Here is a 23,225-nt window from a genome sequence, read left to right as displayed (position 1 = left end):
CTGAAACCTTTCACATTTATCACTTCACCCCCATCCAGTTCCTGTCATACAGCTGCTTGTAAAAGCAAGCACAGCTCTTCCCGTAAGAAAACTGAACTTACTACAAAATTAAAACAAACAAAAAGAAGTCTTCACACATTTTCCGGTCTTTTATAAAACCTATCACATTGTTGGAGAAAGAAAATTCCAGAGCTGGTAATTCAGATTTCAAATAATTCTTTTTTTCTACTTAAGAAGCAGCCTGCCCTCTCTAGTTCTATCAGAACTAAAAGCTGTCCAGCAATAAGAAGGGGGAAATTTTCTGTAATTTAAACCTGAGGATCAAACCACAAGCAACGGCAAAGGAAGGCCACTAGAAAGAAGTTCTTTTATGATGAGATAAAAAGAATATTTTTGCACACACATAGTTTTAATATTTCCCCTAACTCTATCTTTTTTAAACAGTGAGTTCCTGCCTTAAAGAACAAAATTCTTAAACAACAATGCTAGCAACAGGAGGCACCCAAAATTAATGCAACCATCTTGTGAATAATATTAACTCTACCTCACATGAAAACAACTTAGGCTAGGTTAACTCTGCTTTTCAGAAGAATTCTGCAAATCCTGCTGCTTTATGAAAGGAAGTCAATTGGAAAATTTTATTAAGTACATAGCAAAATATGGACAAAAATGAGAATACTGACAGTGAAGCAAGTATCAAAATATCTACCTTTTCAGCCTAACAAAAAATGTTTCATTAATGAAATCAAATCCAAAAACTGCTGGTCTACTTAAGTTATTTCACACTTCTTACACATGAAAGAAAGTTTACCATGTATACTGCACGTTTCTGTATTTCACACACTCCCCTGGGTAGCAAATGGGGGAAAAAAAAAAAAAATCAGTACTGCCTGCTGTCCAGATAAGATCTGTGAGTTCCTCCTGGCTGCTGGAAGGTGCAACAGGCATGCAGAGAGCGTGCCAAGCACGGGCTCTGCTGTGGGCAGGGTGACTCCCAAAGGGAAAGCACAGGCTGCTGGCAGTCCAGGAATGAACCTGAGCCAAGTTCAGACCAGGCAGAGTCTACGTGGGTGAGCCTCCAGCCTGTGCTCAGGAGAACACCAAGGATGCAGCTGCAGAGGCTCCACACTCAGCTGTACCACGGGCACTTACCAGCCTGCACCTACCCCCTTCTGACAGGCAAACCCACCCCAAAGGAAAAGCTGTAGAGGGATTACCTTTCTGGAGGGTGCTGAACACTATGCCTGCTCAACAGCTGTGAACAGGGGCATCCACATCCCCCACAAGGGCTTTTTATTACTGGAAAGTTACTGTAAGATGGTGATACAAACACATAACTGAAGTGCTATATATTTACACAGTATAAAACCAGGCACAAAAGCACTTATTTGGCCTACAAAAAAGCAACTCGACCCCCATGCTTTTATGCATGCAATAACTTAAAGAAAGTGCAGCAAGAAAAGAAACAAAAACATCTTCCAATAATATATAATTTGACAGTTTGACACAATACTAGTATCACCTTGAGAGCTTGAAAATTGAGCACACGAACCTCCATATTAAAATGTTTGTTTGGCACCCACCTTGCTTCTTAACATAAACTAATTTTACCTTCCATAGAAAAGTTAGCAAGAGTGAGTCAAATGACACAGCAGTAAGGAAAAAAAGAGTAATAAAAGGTTGTGACAATTATTCAAGACTCTGGCTCAGATAAAATAAGCCAGACCAAAGCAAAAACAAAACCAACCTATCAACAACAAAATCCCAAAAACCAAACCAAAACTTCATTTTAATAACTTTACCAATTTCACTACAGAGATTCCTAAAATTACAAAGCTGGAGAGCATAGTGCCATCCAAGGAATGAGCAACAGGGATACAAGTCACAGAACTTAACCCGAGCTTTATTTACATTTGTATTTAAGGAGACAGTTACATAAAATTTGCCACAAGTCAGCAAGATTTTGCAAAACTGAAGAAATGCCAAGATACCTCCCTGAATTCTAATACATTTTTCCCTCATGGACAACCTTTAAACATTCCTGCAAAGTATTTACAATGCAGAAATAGCAGTGTTGCAGGATGAAAAGTTCAAACTACCTAAAAACATAGTAGGACTAAAATCAAATTCCTACAGCTGAAATATGATGACCAAAACATTGAACAGTATTAAAATAAACTTGAAAAAATTTTTAAACCCCCAACAACTTGAAAAGCAAGGATTCCCAGAAAACTATTGCACTATTCCTTGTTACTTTTAATCAGCCAACCTTAAAGAAAAGCAGACTTAAAAAAGTCTACCACGCTAATGCAGACATTTCTGTGACTAAATCCGTACTTAGTACTGGTGTACAGACAAGATATCTTTATGGGGCACCAAGAAAGCTGGCAGCTCCACTGAGCACAGCCTGTAAGTCCCAGCTCCCTGTCACAGCTGTAAATCTATAACCAGAACAATCCTGACACAGCCTGGGTACATGACCTCCACGTGAAAACACAACAGCAACTACAGGCAAGATACAGCACAAGCAGCCACCTAAAGCAAACCGAGGCATAATTACACAGCCATCTCTTGCTAATCTCCCTTTCATGCTTTAAGGAAGGGGGAAACACAGTTATGAAAAGTAGAATTAAGCATATGACTTGCTAACTTGCTAAAGTAGAATTAAGCATATGACTCCTAGCCTTAAAAGACAAAACTATAAATCCAGTTTAGGTTTGTCATTGAGGCAGATGACAGTGGAAAGTGAATAATCCCACTGTAAAACACCTGTTTAAAATAAATAGAATGAACTGCTTCCTGGAAGTACAGATCTGTCTGAAGTGCAGAGGAAACTTAAATATCTAAGTTATAGAAGTAGGATTCATATTCTCTTAATTAGAGAAACTCTATACCTTAAAGCAGCAGGAAAAAACATTCCTAATCAAGAATGGCATCTAAATGTCACAGAATGAAAACTCTGCATAGTTGCTGTGTCTTAGGTAATCCCTTTGGTCGTGTTTGTACTTGAAGCAAGAGCATCTTAAGGGTTGGGCTGACTTGGTATACCTACAACAGATAAACCTGTTAACACTGCTAAGATAATCAAAATCCTATAGTCCTAGTGAGTGCTTTATGCACTTTGAGAGTGCCTACCAAGAAGTGAGCACACTGTCAACACAGACAAAAGCAGGAAACACAGGACCTCAGCTTTAAATGTTCTGGCTTCTCTTCCAGTAGCCTGGAGGATTTGCTCAAATGGTAACACCCAAGCATGAATAACAGCTTGAGTCATCCTCACGATAAATAGGAGTGGCAGGGAAGATTTTCAAAGTGATGGGAGAGACAGTGAAGACTATAATTCGCTATTCTTCCTGGTTTTTCAATTTGCCTTCAGCTGTTAAGGCAGATAAAAGTTTCAACTCTCAAAAAGCACAGCATGGTTTTCATTAAAGGAAACTCCTCAGGAGTACTAGAAAGGCAAGCATTTATTAAAGAGTGTGTGTATACATATAGCCAAAATAAAAAAGCCTATAAACATAAATATATTCATATTTTTATTACACCATGTGCTGTTTTCACAAATACCCAAAAAGCAATCATCTTACAGACTCCTAAAACTGTGCCCTGTATGATAAAGGCAAAATCATAGAAGGTTTTCCAGCCACAGCTGTGACAACTGAAATGTCGTAGCCTTAAAATAATTTAGAGCACATTCAGCAGAATCAGTGTGAGCCTTTGGCACTATCACGCCGAGGAGCAGTGGTGGTCGTGACCTCTCTCATCCCACATGCTTCTGGTACACACTCATGATGCAAGCAGAAATATATTTAGTATGTACAGACAGAAAACCTCAAATATGTTCTCAGTTCCTTTCTGAAGGTTAAAGCTGCATTCTCCTAATGTAACTTTGTCAAAAGGAGCATGGTGAGCACATGCCAAGCCATCCTTTGGTGACCCTTAGCATGTTTTGTCCCCTGCAAGAAAAACCCCAGAAAATTCCATATTACAAATCATTGCCCATTGCAACTTCCAAACTGAGACAAGATCCTAGGTGCCTACAATCCAGAAACCCACAAGACATGAGTGATGTCTGCACGAGCAATCTGATGCCTGCAATTCCTGAGGTGCCTATCTTTACACCAGTGAAGCTCCCTTGCTAGATTGCATCCTGCCAGTGAGCATGCTTGCAGATGCTGTCCTTCTGGACATGCTCAGCGCTTTTTGTGTGCCTAAGGCTGTTGTCCCCCTGTCCTGTATCTGAGGAAAGGCAAACATTAGCAGGCATGGAAGGAGTGCGCCTGACACAGAGCAGCTTTCCCAAGAGAAGCCAGCTGCTGCACAGAAGCAGGCATGAGTCCCAGAGCCCAGAGGGAAGGCGGCACAGAACGTGTGACTCATTTGCCAGCGCTGGAGTCACTCGTGGCTGAACCCGCGACTGCATCTGGGCTTGGAAGCACAGCGAGCCACAGCCTGTCCTCAGGCCTCGTGGGCAAGTGGCAAAGCACAGCCTGCGCCCACACAACTACACATTCTCCTCTGCTAATCCATACCAGCAGCTGAAAATAGTCCCTGAGCTGCATCATGCCCCAGATCTTGCCTAGGCATTGTGCCGAGGAGAGCTGACAAAGGCCAAAACAGGCCAGGGAACACGTTACCAAGGAAACACTCCTGATGACTGTGGGGCAATACTTAAGCCCAAACTATTGTCCCTTTGAGGCCAGTAGTACAAAGTCAGCCCCAAACACTCAGCCCTTGCTGCCTGGCCTTACTTGGCTGCCTATCAAAAAGATTTTGGATTAATTCTTTTAATACAACAGCAAACCACTTATCCAGTAACCTAATGTATCAAACGTTAACAGTGTGACCATTCCTACTTCCTGATTTAAAAGGAATCACTTAAGACGGCAAAATGAAGGAGGGTTTTAAACTGCATGTAGACACCTACCTTCAGAGAAGCTGTAGGACTTCAGACATACCTAAGAGAAATCCCTACTGAGAAGGATTCAACCCACAAGAAAATGTATTAACTGCCCTTTCTAGATGCTCAATTCCTCCTTACAAGGAGCACAGAAACCTAATTTGAAATTGTACATCCAAGGAAACAGATACTAAACACTTGAGAACAGTGAACTCCACAATAACTGCGTCCTTGTACAACCAAAGACCAGGAGGTTGCATAGCTAAGCCTGTACTATTCCAAAGTACTAAGGAGAACTTGCTGACCCATAACTGCTCACAGCTTTACCCTGACCTGGATTTGTCTAACACTTTTTATGCAAATCTTAAACATATTATTTAATTTTTTTTTCCTTAATGCATGATCAAAGTAGGTCTGCTGTTATTCCAGCTCAGCAAGTTCACCATATTAATGCAATAATATATTCTTTGGGAATATATGGTTTTGAGCACGAAGGCACTCTGCTGCAGTGAGCTGCATAATTTAAAACCAACAGAAGTCTTTGGTGTGGGATGAGGTATTTAAGTATAAACACTGACTACACAGTTAGATGACAAATACTTATTGCAAACATCGAGATATTTTAAATCAACACTGCGTGTACCGTAGATTTCATTGCAAATATTGAATTGACAATAGAAACCACAGAAAAGAAGCTACACAAGGAGAAGCATTATGGAGCACAGTTTAGGCAATGCTAGATGAAAGAGGTTATAAATAAAGCAAAGCACACTTGTCTACTTCTACTCATATTTTAACCATTAAGAGAAGTAACTTCATGAAGCCATGTTTTTCTTGCATCAGTCATTAAAACTCCAAAACATACTACAATTCCAAATCACAACATATATCAATACTGGTGTTCCTCCCTCCTTATAAAAATTAAAACACTAATTAGGACAGCACATATTAAAAAGCAGTACAACCAAAGAAGGCTACAGTGTCAAAAGCTGCAGTGCAATGCACTGCTTCAGTTTCCCCTCTGTTTGTTGTTCACACAAAAACAAACATGAAAACCACAGCTGAAGTTACCAGACCAAAGCAGGCTGGGAATCGAATTCCCTTTAGCCTGCCACAATGAACCCTCACTTTCTGTTCTGAGCTGTTGGAGGGTTGCAGGTGGTGATGCAGCGGACCCTCACCCCTGCTAACGGCAAGAGCTACCACACAACCTTTTCAAACTCCAGTCCTAAGAGAAATACCACTTGGAATAATCCTAGTGCTCACGTGGAGGAGCTAACAAGTTAACAGAACACTTGGTCTGTAGAGCTAACCAGGAAAGTGTGGAGAGCTTCTGTCTCTAACTTGCTTTACCTCCACACAAGGCTGAGGTTGGCCTGCAGCTCCAGTGCAAAGAACAAGACCCTTTCACTACCCCAACAACGCACATGTGAAAGGGCATTTGCAAGGAGCACATTCTCTAAGCAGCAGCATGAAAAACACACTACCTTGCTTGTACCTCCCCATTCAGAGCATGTGAGCAGGATGGAAGCTGAGAGGCAGGGAAATACAGCTGGATTGCTTTTCAGATACAACAAACATACTCCACAGGCATCTACTTCCTTGAATGGCAAACCCAAAAACATCCCACAGGTATTTCACTCAAAATAGATTGAAAACTGAGAGACTTTGTGTTTGATTTGCTTGCCTGAAAACCTGCTCTTCGTTGTTTATTCCTAACAAACTGCAGCAAATGGCAACAATACTTCAGTGAAAGATGTGACATGGCAGTTGACAGGGCTTTCTGCAAGGGAAATTCAGATATTCTGGAATTCATTCACATAACCTTCATTGGAGATATTCGAAACAATTACTTTTTTGGGTGGCCACAAGCGAGGTCAAATGGATAGACTTATGGAAAAGGCTGAGCAGGAACTCACAGGCTGACAGGTAAAAAACTTTCCCTTTCAGAGGAAACAGATTTTAACTGTGGAAGGGTTCAAATCATATTTCTATAAGTATGATAAAAGTGAAACAAAGGCTATTCAGCATCTTTGAGTCTAAAGTAATTTCAGTTCCCTTTAAAGTTACGAAATCAAAATAGTGTTCAAAATATTGTAAGCGAGCACAAATTCAAAGTAAAGAATATTGTAAAGTGTATTTCTATTTTGCAAATAAAATTATGCAGCATTATTAATATATTCTAAACTAATCTCCACATAATCTTTATCTGGAAGCATCATAACCTCACTGGTAAATATTTGAGTGGTTAAATAGGACTTCTCTCAGGGTTTGATAAAGATTTAAGAAAAAGGAAGTACTTTTCACATGATTTAGTCAGTATGTATTTGCCCCTTTTAAAAATCAAGAATTATTTAATTATTTAAAAATCAAGAAGAACCTTTAACTGGTTTCCACCCTTTATTTTGTCTAGCTATACTTTTTTTGTTGTTGTTAAAAGAAAGGATGACCTAGAAAAGTTTCATTTCCTTCCTAAAGCACAGATGACTAAATCAGCCAGCTATGCAAAAGCCATAAACATATTCACAATGAGTAGCTAAGGAGTAATATATTCTCTTCAGAAAACAGTAAAAAACAGAATCTTTTACATTCACTTGATGCAGCTTCCCAAGTCAGGTAAAGGTCAGATGCATTTGAGACTTTTTTCCCAGAGAAATTATACAAGGTATTTTTCCTCACAAAAGCTCTGTGACAAGTAAAACTGCAATAAATTCAAGCTATTTGGTATTAAATTGCTCAATCCTTTTAAATCTCTCATCAAAGTCTTCCTTTTTAAAGCAGTCAGGAGAATGAGCAGCAACTGAAGCAGACAAGCCCTGTAATGAAATGCACTACCTGGGAGGGTGGAGGACACAAGAACTAAGCAAAAACAGATAGCAAGCAAGTGGGGAAATCAAAGTTGCATTAAGCAAATATTTGTAAATAAATGTTTCTCAGAAGTTTATATTCTTATTTACTAAGCTAGATGGTTTTGGGGTTTTTTGCATAAGCTTTACTTGTTCCATGCTTCTTCATTTCAACACTTTTTTCTCGGGGGGGGGGGGGGTGGGGAACAATTAAAAAACAAAACCACTTTCTAACCATATGAGGACACTTGAACTTTCTCAAGATTCCATCTTTCTTGGACTGTTTACAATTAACCCAAAGAAACCACTTATAGTGAGACATTCTTTAGGAGTAAGAAGAAGGCATCTGGCTTTTCTCTACGCCTTTATCAAGTGTTTGGAGGTTCAGAGGTATTTACTGGTATGAACTACACTTCCCTAATTGCCTGCCCATTCTCGAGGGAATTGCTAATTAAAGCAGACACTTGCAAACCTTGTATACCATTGCATGGAGGCAATACCCAGATAAGGAATTGCAGAATACAGTAAACCATTCTTTTGTTCACCAGCTAAGCCAGGATACCTCAGCAACATCCTGAGTCAGCCATCTAGGTATTTTCTCCTGGGCTTCACTCCACATCCTTCTCTGGCACTAGGTGATCTTTGTAGGCCCCTTCTAACTGAAAAATCACCCACCCCAAACTAGTACCAAATGCCCCTCTAGAAACTCAAGAAGAAAGAGTCAAAACACTAAAACACATTCAAGCAGAGCACTAAAAAAAAATCCTGGAATAATCCTGTGCTTGTTGATGATATTATAATTTGTTTCACAAAAGCCTGCAACATCCATAATTTTTGAAAACAAAACTCTCTGGATTTTCCAGCCTGAAAGTCCAGGTCTAAATTAGATTATCCTGCGTTCCTTGTTTGACTTATTGGGTAAAACCTGGTGGATTTGGTGTACTGCTGATCAGCAAGCTTGCTTCAAGCTGGTCTGTAGAAGGTAGCAGGAGCCACTTCTTGCTTGTAGAGAGTCAAACCCAGGTATCACTTATCCTCTTAAGGTTACAATTCCTAAACACCTTTTGCATGCTTGCAAGTTTCCTAAAATAGTGTCTGCCTCTTAAAATAGCCCTTCCTCTCCAGAACTAAAGGATATGGGATTGGTTCTAAAATGGTTCCTTTATGTCTGGTCAAAATTACCAGCCTCTATAGTCTCCTGCTTTGTGGCATAAACAGCCTATTTCTGGTTTATAAGTAACAAACAATGAAAAGAAACAAATGTTTGATTTACTGAAATACAGCCTAAAAAAACAACCCAACCTTCCAGCATTTTATTTTAATGGCATCCAAAAGTACCAAAGTGACTGGAATGCAAAGAACAATGCAAAATAATATTTTAAGTACTAGTAGCAAATATATCAGATGTCCAGAACAGAGGCCCTATTGCCAAGTAGGAATAGCAACTGGATAAAAATTAACTTTCAAATAAAACCATGGAATTTATTGCTGACTTTGGTACCAAAACACAGTTAAGGATATTACCCTTATGATTTTTGCCAGACTAGTAAAATGATGCTGGCTTACAATCATGTAAATCACCAGACCTATGTTGACTTCTTCCTCTGATATGTTCCCTTTTCCTAAAACCAGAAGACATGACAAAACTAATCCTGTTTTGCTTTTAATTTATTTTTCTAGAACCAAATCTCAGCAAGACCACAACTTCTTCTGTAGAGTTGGGTGTGACTTTTTTTCTAGGCAAGCACATTACACACGAGAAAATTCTACTTTAAAGTGTTACTTACAGACTGCCAAGCGAGAGACTCCATAATTCGATGTTCACAGTGTTCTAGATGCTTTATCATTTCCCGTGTTAGGTTGGGTTCTGCTCTAATAAAGCTTTCAATCACCTTGTAGAAGTCAAAAGCTTTTAAATCAAATACATTGAGAATCCATGGGAAAGACAAGTCTGTTTCAGCACTGGTACTGTCACTTTGTGAAGCATTTCCTGAAGGGAAAACAGACTAAAATTATCACATATTCTACATTCTTCCACTTTTGAGTTTTTTTTCTTTTTGTATTTATTGAATCATTGCTAACTCAGACATTTCAGTGAGTTGCTTTTGTGTTTTGGGCAGGTTTTTTGCTATTTATATTAGAATAGATAGTAATTACTACCAATAAGTAACAATGCAATTAAGGACTTTAGATTTAACTTACTGCCATATGTAGCCATGACAACCTCAACAGCACATGCCAGAAGAGATGTGTGGAAGATGTTATCATTCAGAAGTTTGCTGAAGAGAAAGGAAGTTATTAGTACTTGACTCAAGACTTCAAATAGCAGACTTCAATAACAAGTTAGGGGCAAGTACCTGAAATTCTGCACTGAGAGGCGCTCTTCCTCCTGAAATAAATAAATCAGACCAAACTTGTGAATATTCTTAGTAATTCCAGAGGTACTGCCAGTACTGAGATAGTAGCACTAAACTTACCGACTTCAGCATGGACTCCATTACTCTGTAATAGAGACGCACTCCAAGCTTGTACCTCTGTTAGAATGAGAAATTCAGGAATATTACAAGAAGTTTTGACAGAATACAACAGGCAGACTCTTGTGTTTTAACAATCCAGAACATTCCAGTTTTTGACAGCGCCAATATAAACAAGTTACTGTCCCGAGTTCCACTGGCCAGTAACACTGGACAGGCCTCAAGGGCTACTAAGGTGTGCGACTACCCCAGCCACATGAAGATTTAACCAAGTGTAACAACCTGAATTGTGTTCATACTGATTCACAGCTAACAGGATAAAAAAGCAGTGCTGACAGACAGGAAGGAGACTGTCGAGTACAAACTTGGTTGGATTTATTTTCCAAAATACTTGTTGAAAGCACAGCTGCTCTCCTGACTTTATGAGGAAGTGAGTCACCTTTGGCAGTTTTAGGCCAAGTTAGCCTAATGAATGTAAATATATGTTTCACTTAATGTATTTTGCCCCAGAAATTTTTCCATTCTTCAGTAAAGAACTTCCAACATATTTCCACACAATTACTATTGCTCCTTACATATTAAGAGGAATTTCTTACATGCTATCTTGACAGTGCTTCCTTAATTTGAAAAGCATACTGTTACTTTTTACCTTTACTGATCAACACTGAATGAGGACAGTCAGTAAGTCAGGTCTCACATCAGCTAGTGCTAACAGAGCTCAAGTGAGTGATATTCAACCCAAATACTTACCTGTGAGCCAATTTCAGCCCATCCCTGTCCAACTGCTTCAGCAAATTTCTTTTTGAAGATGTGTTCAAAACTTTCCACTCTTTTCAGGATACTATCCTTAGGGTTCACTGTGCAATTCTAAAAAAGTAGAGGAAAGAAATTAGGGGAAGGAAAGACAAAAAAAAGGCATTTTACTTCAAAAACATTTCAATAATTTAAATGATTAAAAGTCCTGCTTCCCTTTGTAACACCTTTCAATAAGGTCATCAGCATAAATAAAAATGGAGTATTTAAAAGAGTGCTGTACATCTTTTTCTCTTTTGATTCCCTTCTATACCCCCTTGCTTTTCCATTCAATACACACAAAAAAGAATTTTAATATGTTGCTCAGTAACTGAAGTATTTAAGCACTCAAAAGGTTCCACTACACAACAGTTAGCAAGAAGTGCTTTCTAAAATGACTGATGACATTTAAACCAACCCAAATAAAATGTACTTTTTCAAAAACACGTGCATCAGATCTACAGGTGTCTATTTTGCTTGAGCGGTAATTCCAAGAATCCTACAAAAATCTTCTTTGTAGTCACTTACATTGAAGTACTTGATGAGAGTATCTGATGGTTTATCAGTTGCTGAGTTTAAAATCATAATCAACTGCTGAATGTTATTCATTGCCGCTCTGGAAAAACACAATAACATACATAATAAGCATTAAGGTTGGCTTGACAGTTTCCAGAAAATGAACAGCAAATCCACACACCAAAAAACTATGATTCCTGTTCTGACTCCATTTGTCAAACAAACTGTTCGAGAAAAGCTACTGCACTGCGGTAACAACTATGAATTCTAACAATGCAATTTATCTAATTACTTACACATGGATTGTGATAATTTTAATAACCAAAAGAATGGCTTAACACCTAAGAGATAGCTTGATTCTTCTATGGTATTGTTACTTCCTGAATTCTTCATTGCTGTTTTTGGTTTTCAGCAGAATTTTGTGTGCTTGTTGTTTAACATAGTTAAACGGTTTAACGTAGTTTAGCTTTTAGCTAAGAAAAAAAAATATCCAGGAATTACAGAAGTGATTCCCTGTAAGGACCTTGGCAGCTTCCTTTGGACCTGACAGAATCATCAGTTGGCTAGTTTTGAATATTGACACTTTGTTAAACAACTGAAGAGAGCTGAATACGCTTATGTGAAATCACATTTAAAGAAGAACAAGCCCCGGGAAAAGCTCTCTTGCTTCCAGCCTTTGAACAGGTGATTGGGACAGTGGCTGGGTCATGCATCGCTCTGCTGCTGCTGCTGAGTTCCAACCACAGCCAGAGGGCCAGGCTGGCTCTGCTTGGCTTTGGGTGGAGCCAAGCCAGGCCCTGCTCTGGCTATGAGCTGCCCAGCCATCCTGCTGGCACCGCAGAAAACAGAGGCAGCCCAGCAGCCCCATGGCTGGAATTGAGTGTGGCAGGGGCTGGAAAACAGCCATGCAGCCAGAGCAGCCACCACCCGGCAGAGAGCACATCACCATCTGCAGGCCCAGGTGAAAAGTTAACTCTCTCAGTGCACAGACAAAACTTGCAGGCATCAATTCTCTCTCAAGTGACAGAAAAAGGAAAGGGTGAAGACACATGGAGAAAACGAAATGGAGACACCAAGGTCAGTGAAGGATTCAAATCCCAGATGGGAGGAGAATGAGGAGATGCCTTAGTCTAGGGCTGAAATTGTCTTGTAAGGCTATGGTGAAGATATAGCTGATACATCAGACTTTTTTTTTCCCCTGTAATTCATGGAATGCATGGGGAGAATATAGCATTCTAACCACAGCCATGAGCACCCAAGCATATATTGAAGTAGCTGTGCTCCAATGAGAAGCTTGAACCCAGAGAGATGAAAAAGATGAGAAACCTTGCCCCAGGACAGAAGAAGAAAATCTCTGTTCCTAGCGATAAAAGAGAACTTTTTGTTTCTATACCAGAACAGCCCATCCTTAAAATTGTACCCCAGCAAGTTGAAATGCCCCATGATGGTAGCTGTGGGAAGACTACCAAACCATGGCAGGGACTTCACAAATTTTTCAGATTTTCCAGGTGACTGTTATTTGTGAAAATTAAAACCACAAGAGAACTATTTCTTGTGGAAAAGTCTCCATGACATGGCAAGAGAGACTCCTCCCCCTAAGTGAACTGAAAAAAAGAAGACTATTTTAAAGGCGGCAAACTGACTGAAAGTTCCAGGTTTTGTCTCTTTACTTTGTTAGTGGGAAAGGAGAAGTGTTCTGAAGGTTTATTCTGATTTTTTTTTTGTAGTTCTGTTAATAAAGTTTGCTGTATACCCTTTAGAGTTTTAAGCCCGCTTTGCTCTCCTCCTAATCCTTACCTTACAGCATTTAGAAAATGAGCAAATAATTCTAGTGGGTGCACTGGTGTTTGGCTGGCCCACTACAGTTTGTCTGTTTCAAATTTCTGTATCATTTAACCTCAATATGGCTCATGTCACCAGTCAAGTAAGTGCAAACCCAACAAAAATGTGTTCAATCATTGCAACATAATGCATTTTTCTTTAATCTACTTTTTACAAAGTATTGGTAAAAATCACTTCTGCCACAACTCTCCTAATGATAAGGAAAAGCGTAAGAACACTGGAAAAACATAAAATGAAAACATACAACCCATTCTCATTATGCTCATAACTAGTACCTGCACCCTTTTTATACACTAATTTCTACATAAATGACCAGATACAAATCCACTGATAAAAATCATTAGATTCTCTGTTTCAGGAGGCTTTAAAGCAGAGTCCATGAGTCCAGGTTCAAAAATATGACACTGTAAGGTAACTCAAAGAAATAAGCATGGTCATTTCAGCATATGCTATACAGGGTTCTGTTTAATCAGGGAGAGAAGGATTCACTTTCCACTCTAAGCTGGTGATCAACCCTTTGCTGCCATCTACTGACACTTCTGTGGTTTCATGAAAAAGTTACTACAGACCAAATTCAGTGCTAGTGAATAGGCCTTCACATGATTTGCCTTAAAGAGCATCAGTTTTGGAAAAATCAGAGCAAAGCCCAAGTGAGAATGGAAAGAATCTAAACATCACTAGACTTTCTCTCAAGAACAAAGCTGGTTTCGCACATTTCAAATTTTTAGCAATGCAGAAACTTCATACTCCTGGACTTTCCTAATGTCAAGAACTTTAAGGAAGCATCTTTGCCATCTTTATATCTCCTATAAATAAAAAGTATCAGTGATCAGAACTACAGTATAGTTTATGGAAAAAAACCAACAAAACCCAGGCCACAGTTCCTTAAAAATTAAAAAAAGACTACTCTAATAATAAATATTTTTAGATATGATATTAAACAAAAGAACACATTCAAGAGAAAAACTCATACCGAACAGGAGTCTGTGGAAGTACAATATTGATTTCCTCATCTGCATTGTTTTTTAGTGGTGTCCTCTCCAACTGCGAGCTACAGAAATGGAAAACAAACTTATCAAAGACTAAGACAATTCAAAAGACAATGTTTTCTATAAAGACTTATTAATCTGAAGAGAAAAATGTGTAACAGATTTTTAGAAGATCTAGACGCCCAATTACTTGAGTTGTTTAAATTCCCAAGTAGATCTGCTTTGAGCAGGACGTTGGACTAGACAAGCTCTAAAGTTTCCTTCCAAGCTTTTCTTCTTTTCTAGAATTCCACTTACAAACAGCTTTATATATATACATATATATATATATATTTATAGAGATGGTATTAGTTGCATTTTAATCCCATTTTAAATTTGTGTATTTTCATGGCATAAATAAATTCAGACTCACACGGTCAGCTCACATTAAATTATAGAGATGTTGAATTGTCAGCAATTGCTAGCATACAAGTGTAGGACTTAAAAAAATTAAATCAAACAATCATAGAATGGTTTGGGTTGGAAGGGATTTTTGAAGGCCATCTAGCCCCATCCAGCTTCAATGACCAAGGACAACTTCAACTTAATGGGGGTCCTCAGAGCCCTGTCCAGCCTAACCTTGAATGTTTCCAGGGATGGAGCATCCACCACCCAAACCATTCAGTGCCAGCTGGCTCAGAGCCATAACATCACCTCTGGCACATCCAATCAGCTAGCATGATATGCCTCCTCCTCATGATTCCTCAGCTTTCCCTCAATGAAAAGGGCCTTGCACAGAGTAAGTGTTAGAGCAGAGCTTCCAAATCAGGCAGTCACAGTCATATGTTCCCTCATTATTTAAGTGATGACATAAAGCAAGGCTGGTGCTTTAGCTGAACTACTAAGCTAGTAGGTCCACAGGACAGAGAGATCTCCATTTATAACACAAGGGGGCAGAGAGCAACACAAGTTTGCACTCTCTGTTATGGAATGAAAGCAGTAAATGGAAATATTACCATGCAATGACAGCAGGCTGCAGAGTCTCGTCGTGATTCAGAAATAGTCTCGCATCTATATCTTTGTTCTTGAGATAGAGCTCGTCATACTGTTTCAAGATAACTTCAACCTCAAAAAGACATTGAAAAAACACAGAATTTATTATACAGGAACAAGTTCGACAATCTACTGAATAACATAAGTTATTTCTACTTCATGACTGCAATGCTGAAATGCTAAAAGAATGACCTTGGACCTCACAAAGTTACTTCTTATACAACAGTTGAAACACACCCAGAGGAAAATTACTGTTTATAAGAGAAAACAATCCCAGATCATAAGAATTTTTTTAATGAAATGTAGGTCTTGACACTGTAAAAACAACTGGATTAGGAAACAGACTTGCAAATCAAACGAACATTTCCACATTTTTAAATCTTTCTTCTAGAAAAAGGGTTGTCTCCAAGAGCAGGAAATGTAAAATGCTTGCTGCTCTTAGAACAGCTGTTGGGCAATTGAATCAGTCCCCGTCTCTGCTGGTTGGACAACACGGCCTAAACTCAAACCTTTTTTTTTACCTCAATAGGAGTTTCCTCATTTTATATTAATATATCTGCACTGGAGTAGCTCTTAAGAGACATGCCTATTGCTACAAAAATAGACTTGTTATTTCATGGCCACACTGTAGTTTTTTAAGTGACTGTTAAAAAATTCTTAATTGACAGAAATCCCAGATTGATATGACTTCACTTTGCATGGAGAAGCTTATTGGATTTTTCTGAATGTTTTTTTAATTACTTCTTTTTACTTTGAATGACTAACATTAACTGGAAGTCTGCAATTTTTTTATCTGGCCCTCCAAATCTGCTGCTGCGCTCATGCAGAAGTATGCAGCCACCTCAATTATCTGCTCCCTAAGCCACTGAACTTATTAAATGATGTTGTGCTCTGGCAAACTCCTGCTAGGAAAACAGGCAACAATGCATATGAACACAAATTAGTCCCCTCTCAGTCTCACAAGAGAGAAAGCTGCAAATACTTCCTACACAGCTTTGCTCCTTACCTTCTTCTTTACCTTTGCCAAATGGATTTGCTCCAAACTGATCTCACAATTAAAACTTTGAGATTAGGTCTATCTATTAAACCAAAGATTATATTTCAATTCCTATTATCAATATTCTTTTTATTTAAAAACTTAATTATATCTTCATTTTTTGTTATCTTCTTAATGGATTATGTGTTCTTTTCATCTAAAATATTTCAGTATTTCATAAATTTCTAAAAAAAACAGCAGCTCTTAGACAAGATGGCTACACTGGGCTAATTTGGAAGAAACCTTCAGTCAAAAATAAGAGTTCTGTATCAATCTATTCATTAGTGCATAAAGCCAGACCAGCAAACACGTGAAAAAGACAAAATACTAACATTAAGCCTCAGAAGCTTTTCTTGCTCTGGAAGGAACATTACAATTTTTCAAAAGCTTGGTAGTTTTTTATCAAAGTCAATTTAAATGTACTACATTACTAGCTATTGTACTGATGATCTCATCCATGATTTTTGGTTAGCTGATTACATGCATGAACCAACTACCTCTGAAATACAGCTCTAACTTTCTGCTCTGGCACTCAAGGTTAGGGAGCAAAGATCATGTGACTCGATTTTTTCTTCAAATGCATCCTTTTGTAAAAGTTTCACCAGCAAGTCTTATGCTTACATTTTGATATTGTGCTTAAGTTGAGCAGTCTTGGATGAAAACCCTCTGGTTTGAGAATAAGCTGTATAATGACCTCTGGCTAGAAGTTCATATAGGGTTTCCCAGCTATACATACACACATAAATTAAAAAGTCTAAACAGGCTACTGATACCCTGGAATTAATTTAGGAAGAGATTAAGATCTTCAGTGAGTCCTGTACTTTGTTCCCCACCCAACACACTATGACACTGAACAGAAGATACATTTGATTGAACCCTGCAGACTCACTGCTCTGATCAGCTTCAGAGCTGCTTATTTTCAGGTTACCACATCTATTGGCGACACACAGCTAAACTTACACTTTTAATAATGATGAATGTAAACACACTGCAAGAAGTTACCTATTAAAATGCACTCTGGATGCAATTGCACAAAGATAGAGCCTGCTGCATCCAGGCAACAGCTCAGCAAGATGAAAGTAATTCTGCACAGACACAGCAGCCCAAACTCTGCCAAGTTGTGAAACTGAGACTAATCTTCTGGATATCTTTCCAACAACACTACAATAACATGTCTCATTTATATTTAAATTAAGGTGTGTAATTTAAGACTTTAAGCATTTATAGAATGACTTCAGAGACCTTGTATTGTAATAGCTGTATTTTAGATGACTGGCCTTAGCAAGGTCATGGATATGCAACTCTTATGTTTTGCTTGGAGTAAAAGCTTTTTGCTTTGAGCAAAGCCTGGTTTAGCCTCAGGAGATTAATTTATTAAATTTAAAAGTATAGGCTAAATATACTTTATGAATACTGGATTCCCTGCTAGCCCACATTCCTAAAAAACAGTTCATTTTGCCACATGATTTTAGAAGAACCTATTAGAACTCCACCAATAGGTAAAGGGTATCTTAAGCAATTTGGCATGAAGTAAAACACAGCTGACTGTCTGTACTGGGTTTGCACGGGAAGGTTTTGGTAGCTGGGAGGGCTACAGGGGTGGCTTCTGTGAGAAGCTGCTAGAAGCTTTGCCCATGTCCACCAGAGCCAATCCTGATGGCTCCAGGACTGACCCTTTCTATTGGTCAAGGCTGGGCCAACCAGGAATTACAGTAGTGCCTCTGTGATAACATATTTATGAAGGGAAAAACAGAAACAACTGCAATTACACAGAAACAACTGCTGTCTGAGAAAAGAGATGTGAAAGTATGTGAAAGGAGCAGCTCTGCAGACAGGGAGATCAGTGGACAAGGAGGGGCAGGAGGTGCTCCAGGTGCCAGAGCTGGGATTCCCCTGCAGCCCCTGGTGCAGAGCATGGTGATGCAGGATGTGCCCCTGCAGCCCAGGGAGGTCCATGGGGATTCAGGGATCCACCCACAGCCTGTGGAGGAGGTGGGTGCCTTAGAGAGGCTGTGACCCTGTGGGAGGCCCATGCTGGAGCAGGGTCCTGGCAGGAACTTGCAGACCCATGGAGAGGGAGCCCACACTGGAGCAGGCTTCCTGATAGGACTTGTGACCCTTGGGGGGGACCCACACTGGAGTAGTTTGTGAAGAACTGTTGCCTGTGGAATGGACTCGTGTTGGAGAAGTTCATGGAGGATGTTCTCCTGTAGGAAGGACCTCCACTGGAACGGGAAGGACTCCACTCCCTGTGCAGTGGCAGGAACATGTGATAAAGTGACTCCCCATCTCCTGGCACTGCTGATGGGGAGCAGGCTGAGCCTGGGAAGGAGGCAGGGGTGGGGGGAAGGTGCTTTTAACATTTATTTTACTTCTTATTATCCTGCTCTGATTTTGCTGGCAATAAATTCAACTAACATCCCTCAGCTGAGTCTGTTTTGCCAGTGATGGTACTGGGTGAGCAATCTAATACCCATGAACCTTTTGTTATATTTTCTCTCCCCATTCTGCTGCAGAGAGGAGTTAAAAGACGCTTTGGTGGGTTCCTGGCACCCAGCCAGGGTCTGCCCATCACAATGTCTTAAATTCCTCCACTTACCTCTGGTAGTCCATTGGAAGCTACAATACCAGCAGAATTTAAGAAAGGAATGAAGCTTGTGAAATACACATTTTTGACCTAAAAAAAAAAAAAGGAAAAAATGTAGCATTTCCAAAGTAGAGAGTCAGTCATGCATACACTGCTTTCACATCTTTAAATCAAGAAACTGAGACAGTTCTGTAATGCACTGTGGTTTGTTTTCAATACAGCAAGAACAAAACTTGCTATACATACAAGACACAGTGATATGTAAGCATCCAAATACATTCGTTTGCTGGAATACTAAGTGATTAAACTGGAAAAGAACTGCACTCTGTCTAGACCTCTCACATTTCTGCTTCCATCATCCATTTGGATATTCAAAAATCAGTCCTTTTTACACAGAAATAGATTTAACAGCAGAGGGGAAGGCGAATGGGGTCTTTTAAGATCTTCCACAGAAGCAATGTGCTTTCTGCATACATTTTCTCATCATGGGATGCAGCTGTGAAACTCCATCAGAGCAGCCCTGCATCCATATGCTACATGCTGTGATCAGCCTGTAACTTCATATTGTATTCTTCACAAATCAGTTACCCTGGCAAAATTATCACCCATACCAAAGGGTTTGTTTTGGGTGGTTTTTGTTTGTTTTTTACAATACTGACTAGAGAAACTATAAAATGGTAAAATACCTTCACTACTGAAGGTAACTACTTGACAGAATACTTAAGCTGGCCCAAATAATGACACTTTAAAAAAAGACCATTTAAATAAATACATATTCCAGATGGAGTCTAGCAGCAAGATCTATCAGACTTTGAAGTGCAGGCATTACCTCATCTAAATTACAATCGTGCTCTTTACAAAGGATTTCGATAATTTTTGTGTCAGTATCAAGCTGCTTGGCAGTGCGTGAACTCCTGCTCTGACCTCTTCTTGGAGTGCGAGCTGAACCATTTACAGTCACTGCAGACACAGAAGACTCTGCAAAGAGATTCACAACCATCACAAGGTTAGAGCCATCTTAAGAAAGAAGAAATTCAAGTTATTAATCCTAGAAGATGCTACTTCTTATATGCTTTTTTCAGGTCTTCCCGTTAAATATATTTTCTTTCTCATCCGTTCAGCTAGGTAAGAAACCTTCATTACAGAAAATGTATACAAAAAGAAAGTTAATTTTTAAATTCCTGTATCAGTATTTGGACATTTTGTTTTTAAGAAGCCAGTCTACACAGAATGTAACAGCACTTTCTCCAAGTAGCTTTAACTGAGAATCTGTTTTGCAAAGCTAGGAAAGCCTTATCTTTTCACAGATGAGTAACTATTTTTCTATTTTTAAAGAAGTATGAAACAAGAAGCTGAAGATCAATAAATCAATCCAGGACTTAAGTGATAGTAGGAACCTGAAATATGGTCCTGGAGGGAATTCCTCCTTTCCCCAAATACCCCCAGACACACAAGAAGAAACAAACAAGTCCACCTAGAAGAAAGTATCAAAAAACCTTAATATTGTGAGGTAAAAATATTTCATTTTGTTAAACTCAAAATAGGTGTCTTAAATATGTGAATTATATTAATAACATACATTAATATGATTAAATAGTGTTGGTTTAAACCTAACACTGTAATCAGCATGCTGTTCTCACTTGTAACTTCATCTGCATTTGACAACTGTTCTGAGAAACCCTGACAAACTACACTGCAGAGGTGGCTGCATCATAATCCCCTCAGTCTTAGTCAGATCATAAAGCCTGACATCATTTATCACAACATGAAGCCTCTTGGTCACAAAGGTTTGAACAATACATTATTTTCCTCAAAGAATGCAGAGCTGTTTGACAGTTCATACACAGCTTCACATTAGAAACCCAGTGCTTTGCACTTCGGACAGTGACACTCATATCTGCAATTCAGTCTCAAGTGGCAGAATTCTTTTTCAAGGTATGATGCACAGAACCGAACTGTTTCTAAAAATGAACTCCTATTCTGCACAGTTTCACTACAAAAAAATAAATCAGTGTGAACACAATTCAAAACCAGGTAGTTTTAATTCAGTGGTTTTTGAAAAGGATCTGCTTTATAACACCTGAAATAAGCAGCAGTATATGTCTGTCCTACAAGGAATGACAAATTTAAATTCAAAATAATACTGGAGGAAAGCAGGGATCTGCTTTTCCCAAGTCCATCCTTTATTCACATTAGAATAAGATCAAGGTTGTTTTTCCTTACCTGCAACAAATAATCACTGGGTCAGATAAATATCTCCAAAATACAGAATTTAAAGAATATAGTAGTGAATACCTTATCTGTTGTATGACATTACAACCTAGGTATATGTTTAGTTACCAAAGAAAGAAATAAAGCACATAGATTTAAGCTAAATATACTAGGGTTGCATCTTAACCCACCAGAGGATAAACTAATTACTAAAAAGCTGAGTCACATCCTCCTGTGGCTCCAAATATTTCAGTATATTAATTCCATAGCTTGCTGAAGAAAATAGTTAACTCAAATAGAATTCTATCTTTGAAAGTTTTTATAAATATTTACTTTAACTTTTTTGTGAGGTTTTCCAGGTTTTAGATATAAAAACTTAATGGGTAAAAGCTTACTGTTGAATAGAAGTTTTTTATAGAGAAGACTCATTATATTTTTACTTAAAATAGTAACACTTGCAATAGCAAACAGGATGTAATAAAAGCAAAGCTGTCTACATTTTACCTCTACTCTTTTATTTTGAGCTGCTTTCTACTGCGTATTTGTTTTAAATATCTGTACAGTCCAGTATCTTATACATTTCTGCTGTTGCCATACTGTTAAACATCAATAAAGTAAGAGTCCACTACACCAATAAAGTAAGATACCACCACATTTCCCTTTTCTATCTCAAGGCTAACATAAATAATAGTTCTCAGTTATAATCTACCCAGAACCTGAATTCTTTTACCAACTCAGACTTGCTGTTTTAACAAGTCCTTAAACAACTAGTACGGGGAGAGGACATAGCAAAAATTATATTAAATATACTGACACATTCAGGTAATTGAATTCAAGTTCACTATCATGTAAATTTGACTAAAACAAAAAAGAAATGCATTTCAATAAGCTTAAGAAGTTTAATTATGTTAATTATGAATATTAGCACGGCTAATAGAAATATAATAAATTTACTTTCTACTTGAATGAGAAATACAAAAAAAATCTTACTGTATGGTTCCTTGAGCATAGCAGGAGGTGACAGTTTGATAAAATAATCTAAGACACACAGTAACAACTGGAAAGAAATCACCAGGTCATCTTCCACTTGCAACACTTTACCTGCAAATATTTAAAAGGGTAAAGAAAACCTTTTTGAGAATGGCTGACTTAATTCTAGAAGTAATTCTGCAAAACAAAGATTTGAAGTTCATATAGTAAAACATAAAAAACAGAATTCAGGAAGTATCATACAGGATGCCGCTGCTCTTTAAAGGTTATTGATTTTATAACTCATGGCACTTCAGTTCATGGCTTTAGAGACAGCCTACACACAAACAAAATTACTGTGTACAAAACCCTGCCCTCAGTGCTCAATCTTCATTCTTCTTTTTACTGTAAAAGAATAACCTCTTACTTCTGTGTAATTCCTCCCTGCTTTCTTTCTCTGTGGTCTCATGCAAGCTTTTTGAAAGTTGCTAAATATTCAGAAAGCAGGAGCTGCTAGTACACAGTGAAGAGGAATTCAAAGCATGCTGTCACACTGTAGGCTCAGCCTGTCAAGTTTTCATGAAATTACTTAAAAGTCACACAAGTAATAGAATGAAGAGCACTTTCAGAGCTGCATAATTCCAGTTTTTCCCAAATTATGACTCATATGCCAGAGAAGATCTACAGAGCCATCCTGAGATAGCGTGCATTGCCACAAAAATTCAGGAAGTTGATAGTGGTTTTGAACAGGCACAAATCTATCCATGCTCTACTTACATGTGCAACTTTTGTATTTATTTTCTATCAGAAGTAGCAAGCATCACCCAGGCTCTTCTGCAGCTCCAACTCTTTTCTAGTAAATTTCAACTTTCTTTGTTCTCAAGAAAAGGCAAGCTAAAGAATCTTTTGTGGGTTTTGCTTTATGCTTACGCTTGGAGAATTTTAGCGACAAAGCTCCAAAAAACTCAGCTGATCCAAGTCTGATTTTGATATCAGAGATGCATACACTTCACTGATAACACACACCTGAA

General features: G+C 38.5%; 1 protein-coding gene across 1 annotated transcript in view; it reads right to left on the bottom strand.

The window, feature by feature from the left end:
- The window catches only part of RB1 (RB transcriptional corepressor 1), a 71,957-nt gene that overhangs the window by 33,514 nt on the left and 15,218 nt on the right, over window positions 1-23,225 (bottom strand). Inside the window, 11 exon segments of the mRNA XM_030963018.1 lie at window positions 9,534-9,736; window positions 9,949-10,025; window positions 10,104-10,135; window positions 10,224-10,280; window positions 10,971-11,087; window positions 11,541-11,628; window positions 14,344-14,421; window positions 15,355-15,464; window positions 19,027-19,104; window positions 19,844-19,992; window positions 22,216-22,326. Of these exon segments, the coding sequence (XP_030818878.1) occupies window positions 9,534-9,736; window positions 9,949-10,025; window positions 10,104-10,135; window positions 10,224-10,280; window positions 10,971-11,087; window positions 11,541-11,628; window positions 14,344-14,421; window positions 15,355-15,464; window positions 19,027-19,104; window positions 19,844-19,992; window positions 22,216-22,326 (1,100 nt within the window).

Source organism: Camarhynchus parvulus, chromosome 1 (assembly GCF_901933205.1).
Source record: "Camarhynchus parvulus chromosome 1, STF_HiC, whole genome shotgun sequence".
Taxonomy (NCBI): Eukaryota; Metazoa; Chordata; class Aves; order Passeriformes; family Thraupidae; genus Camarhynchus; species Camarhynchus parvulus.
Note: the sequence above shows the minus strand (reverse complement) of the source record. Positions and strands in the feature narration are given on the sequence as shown.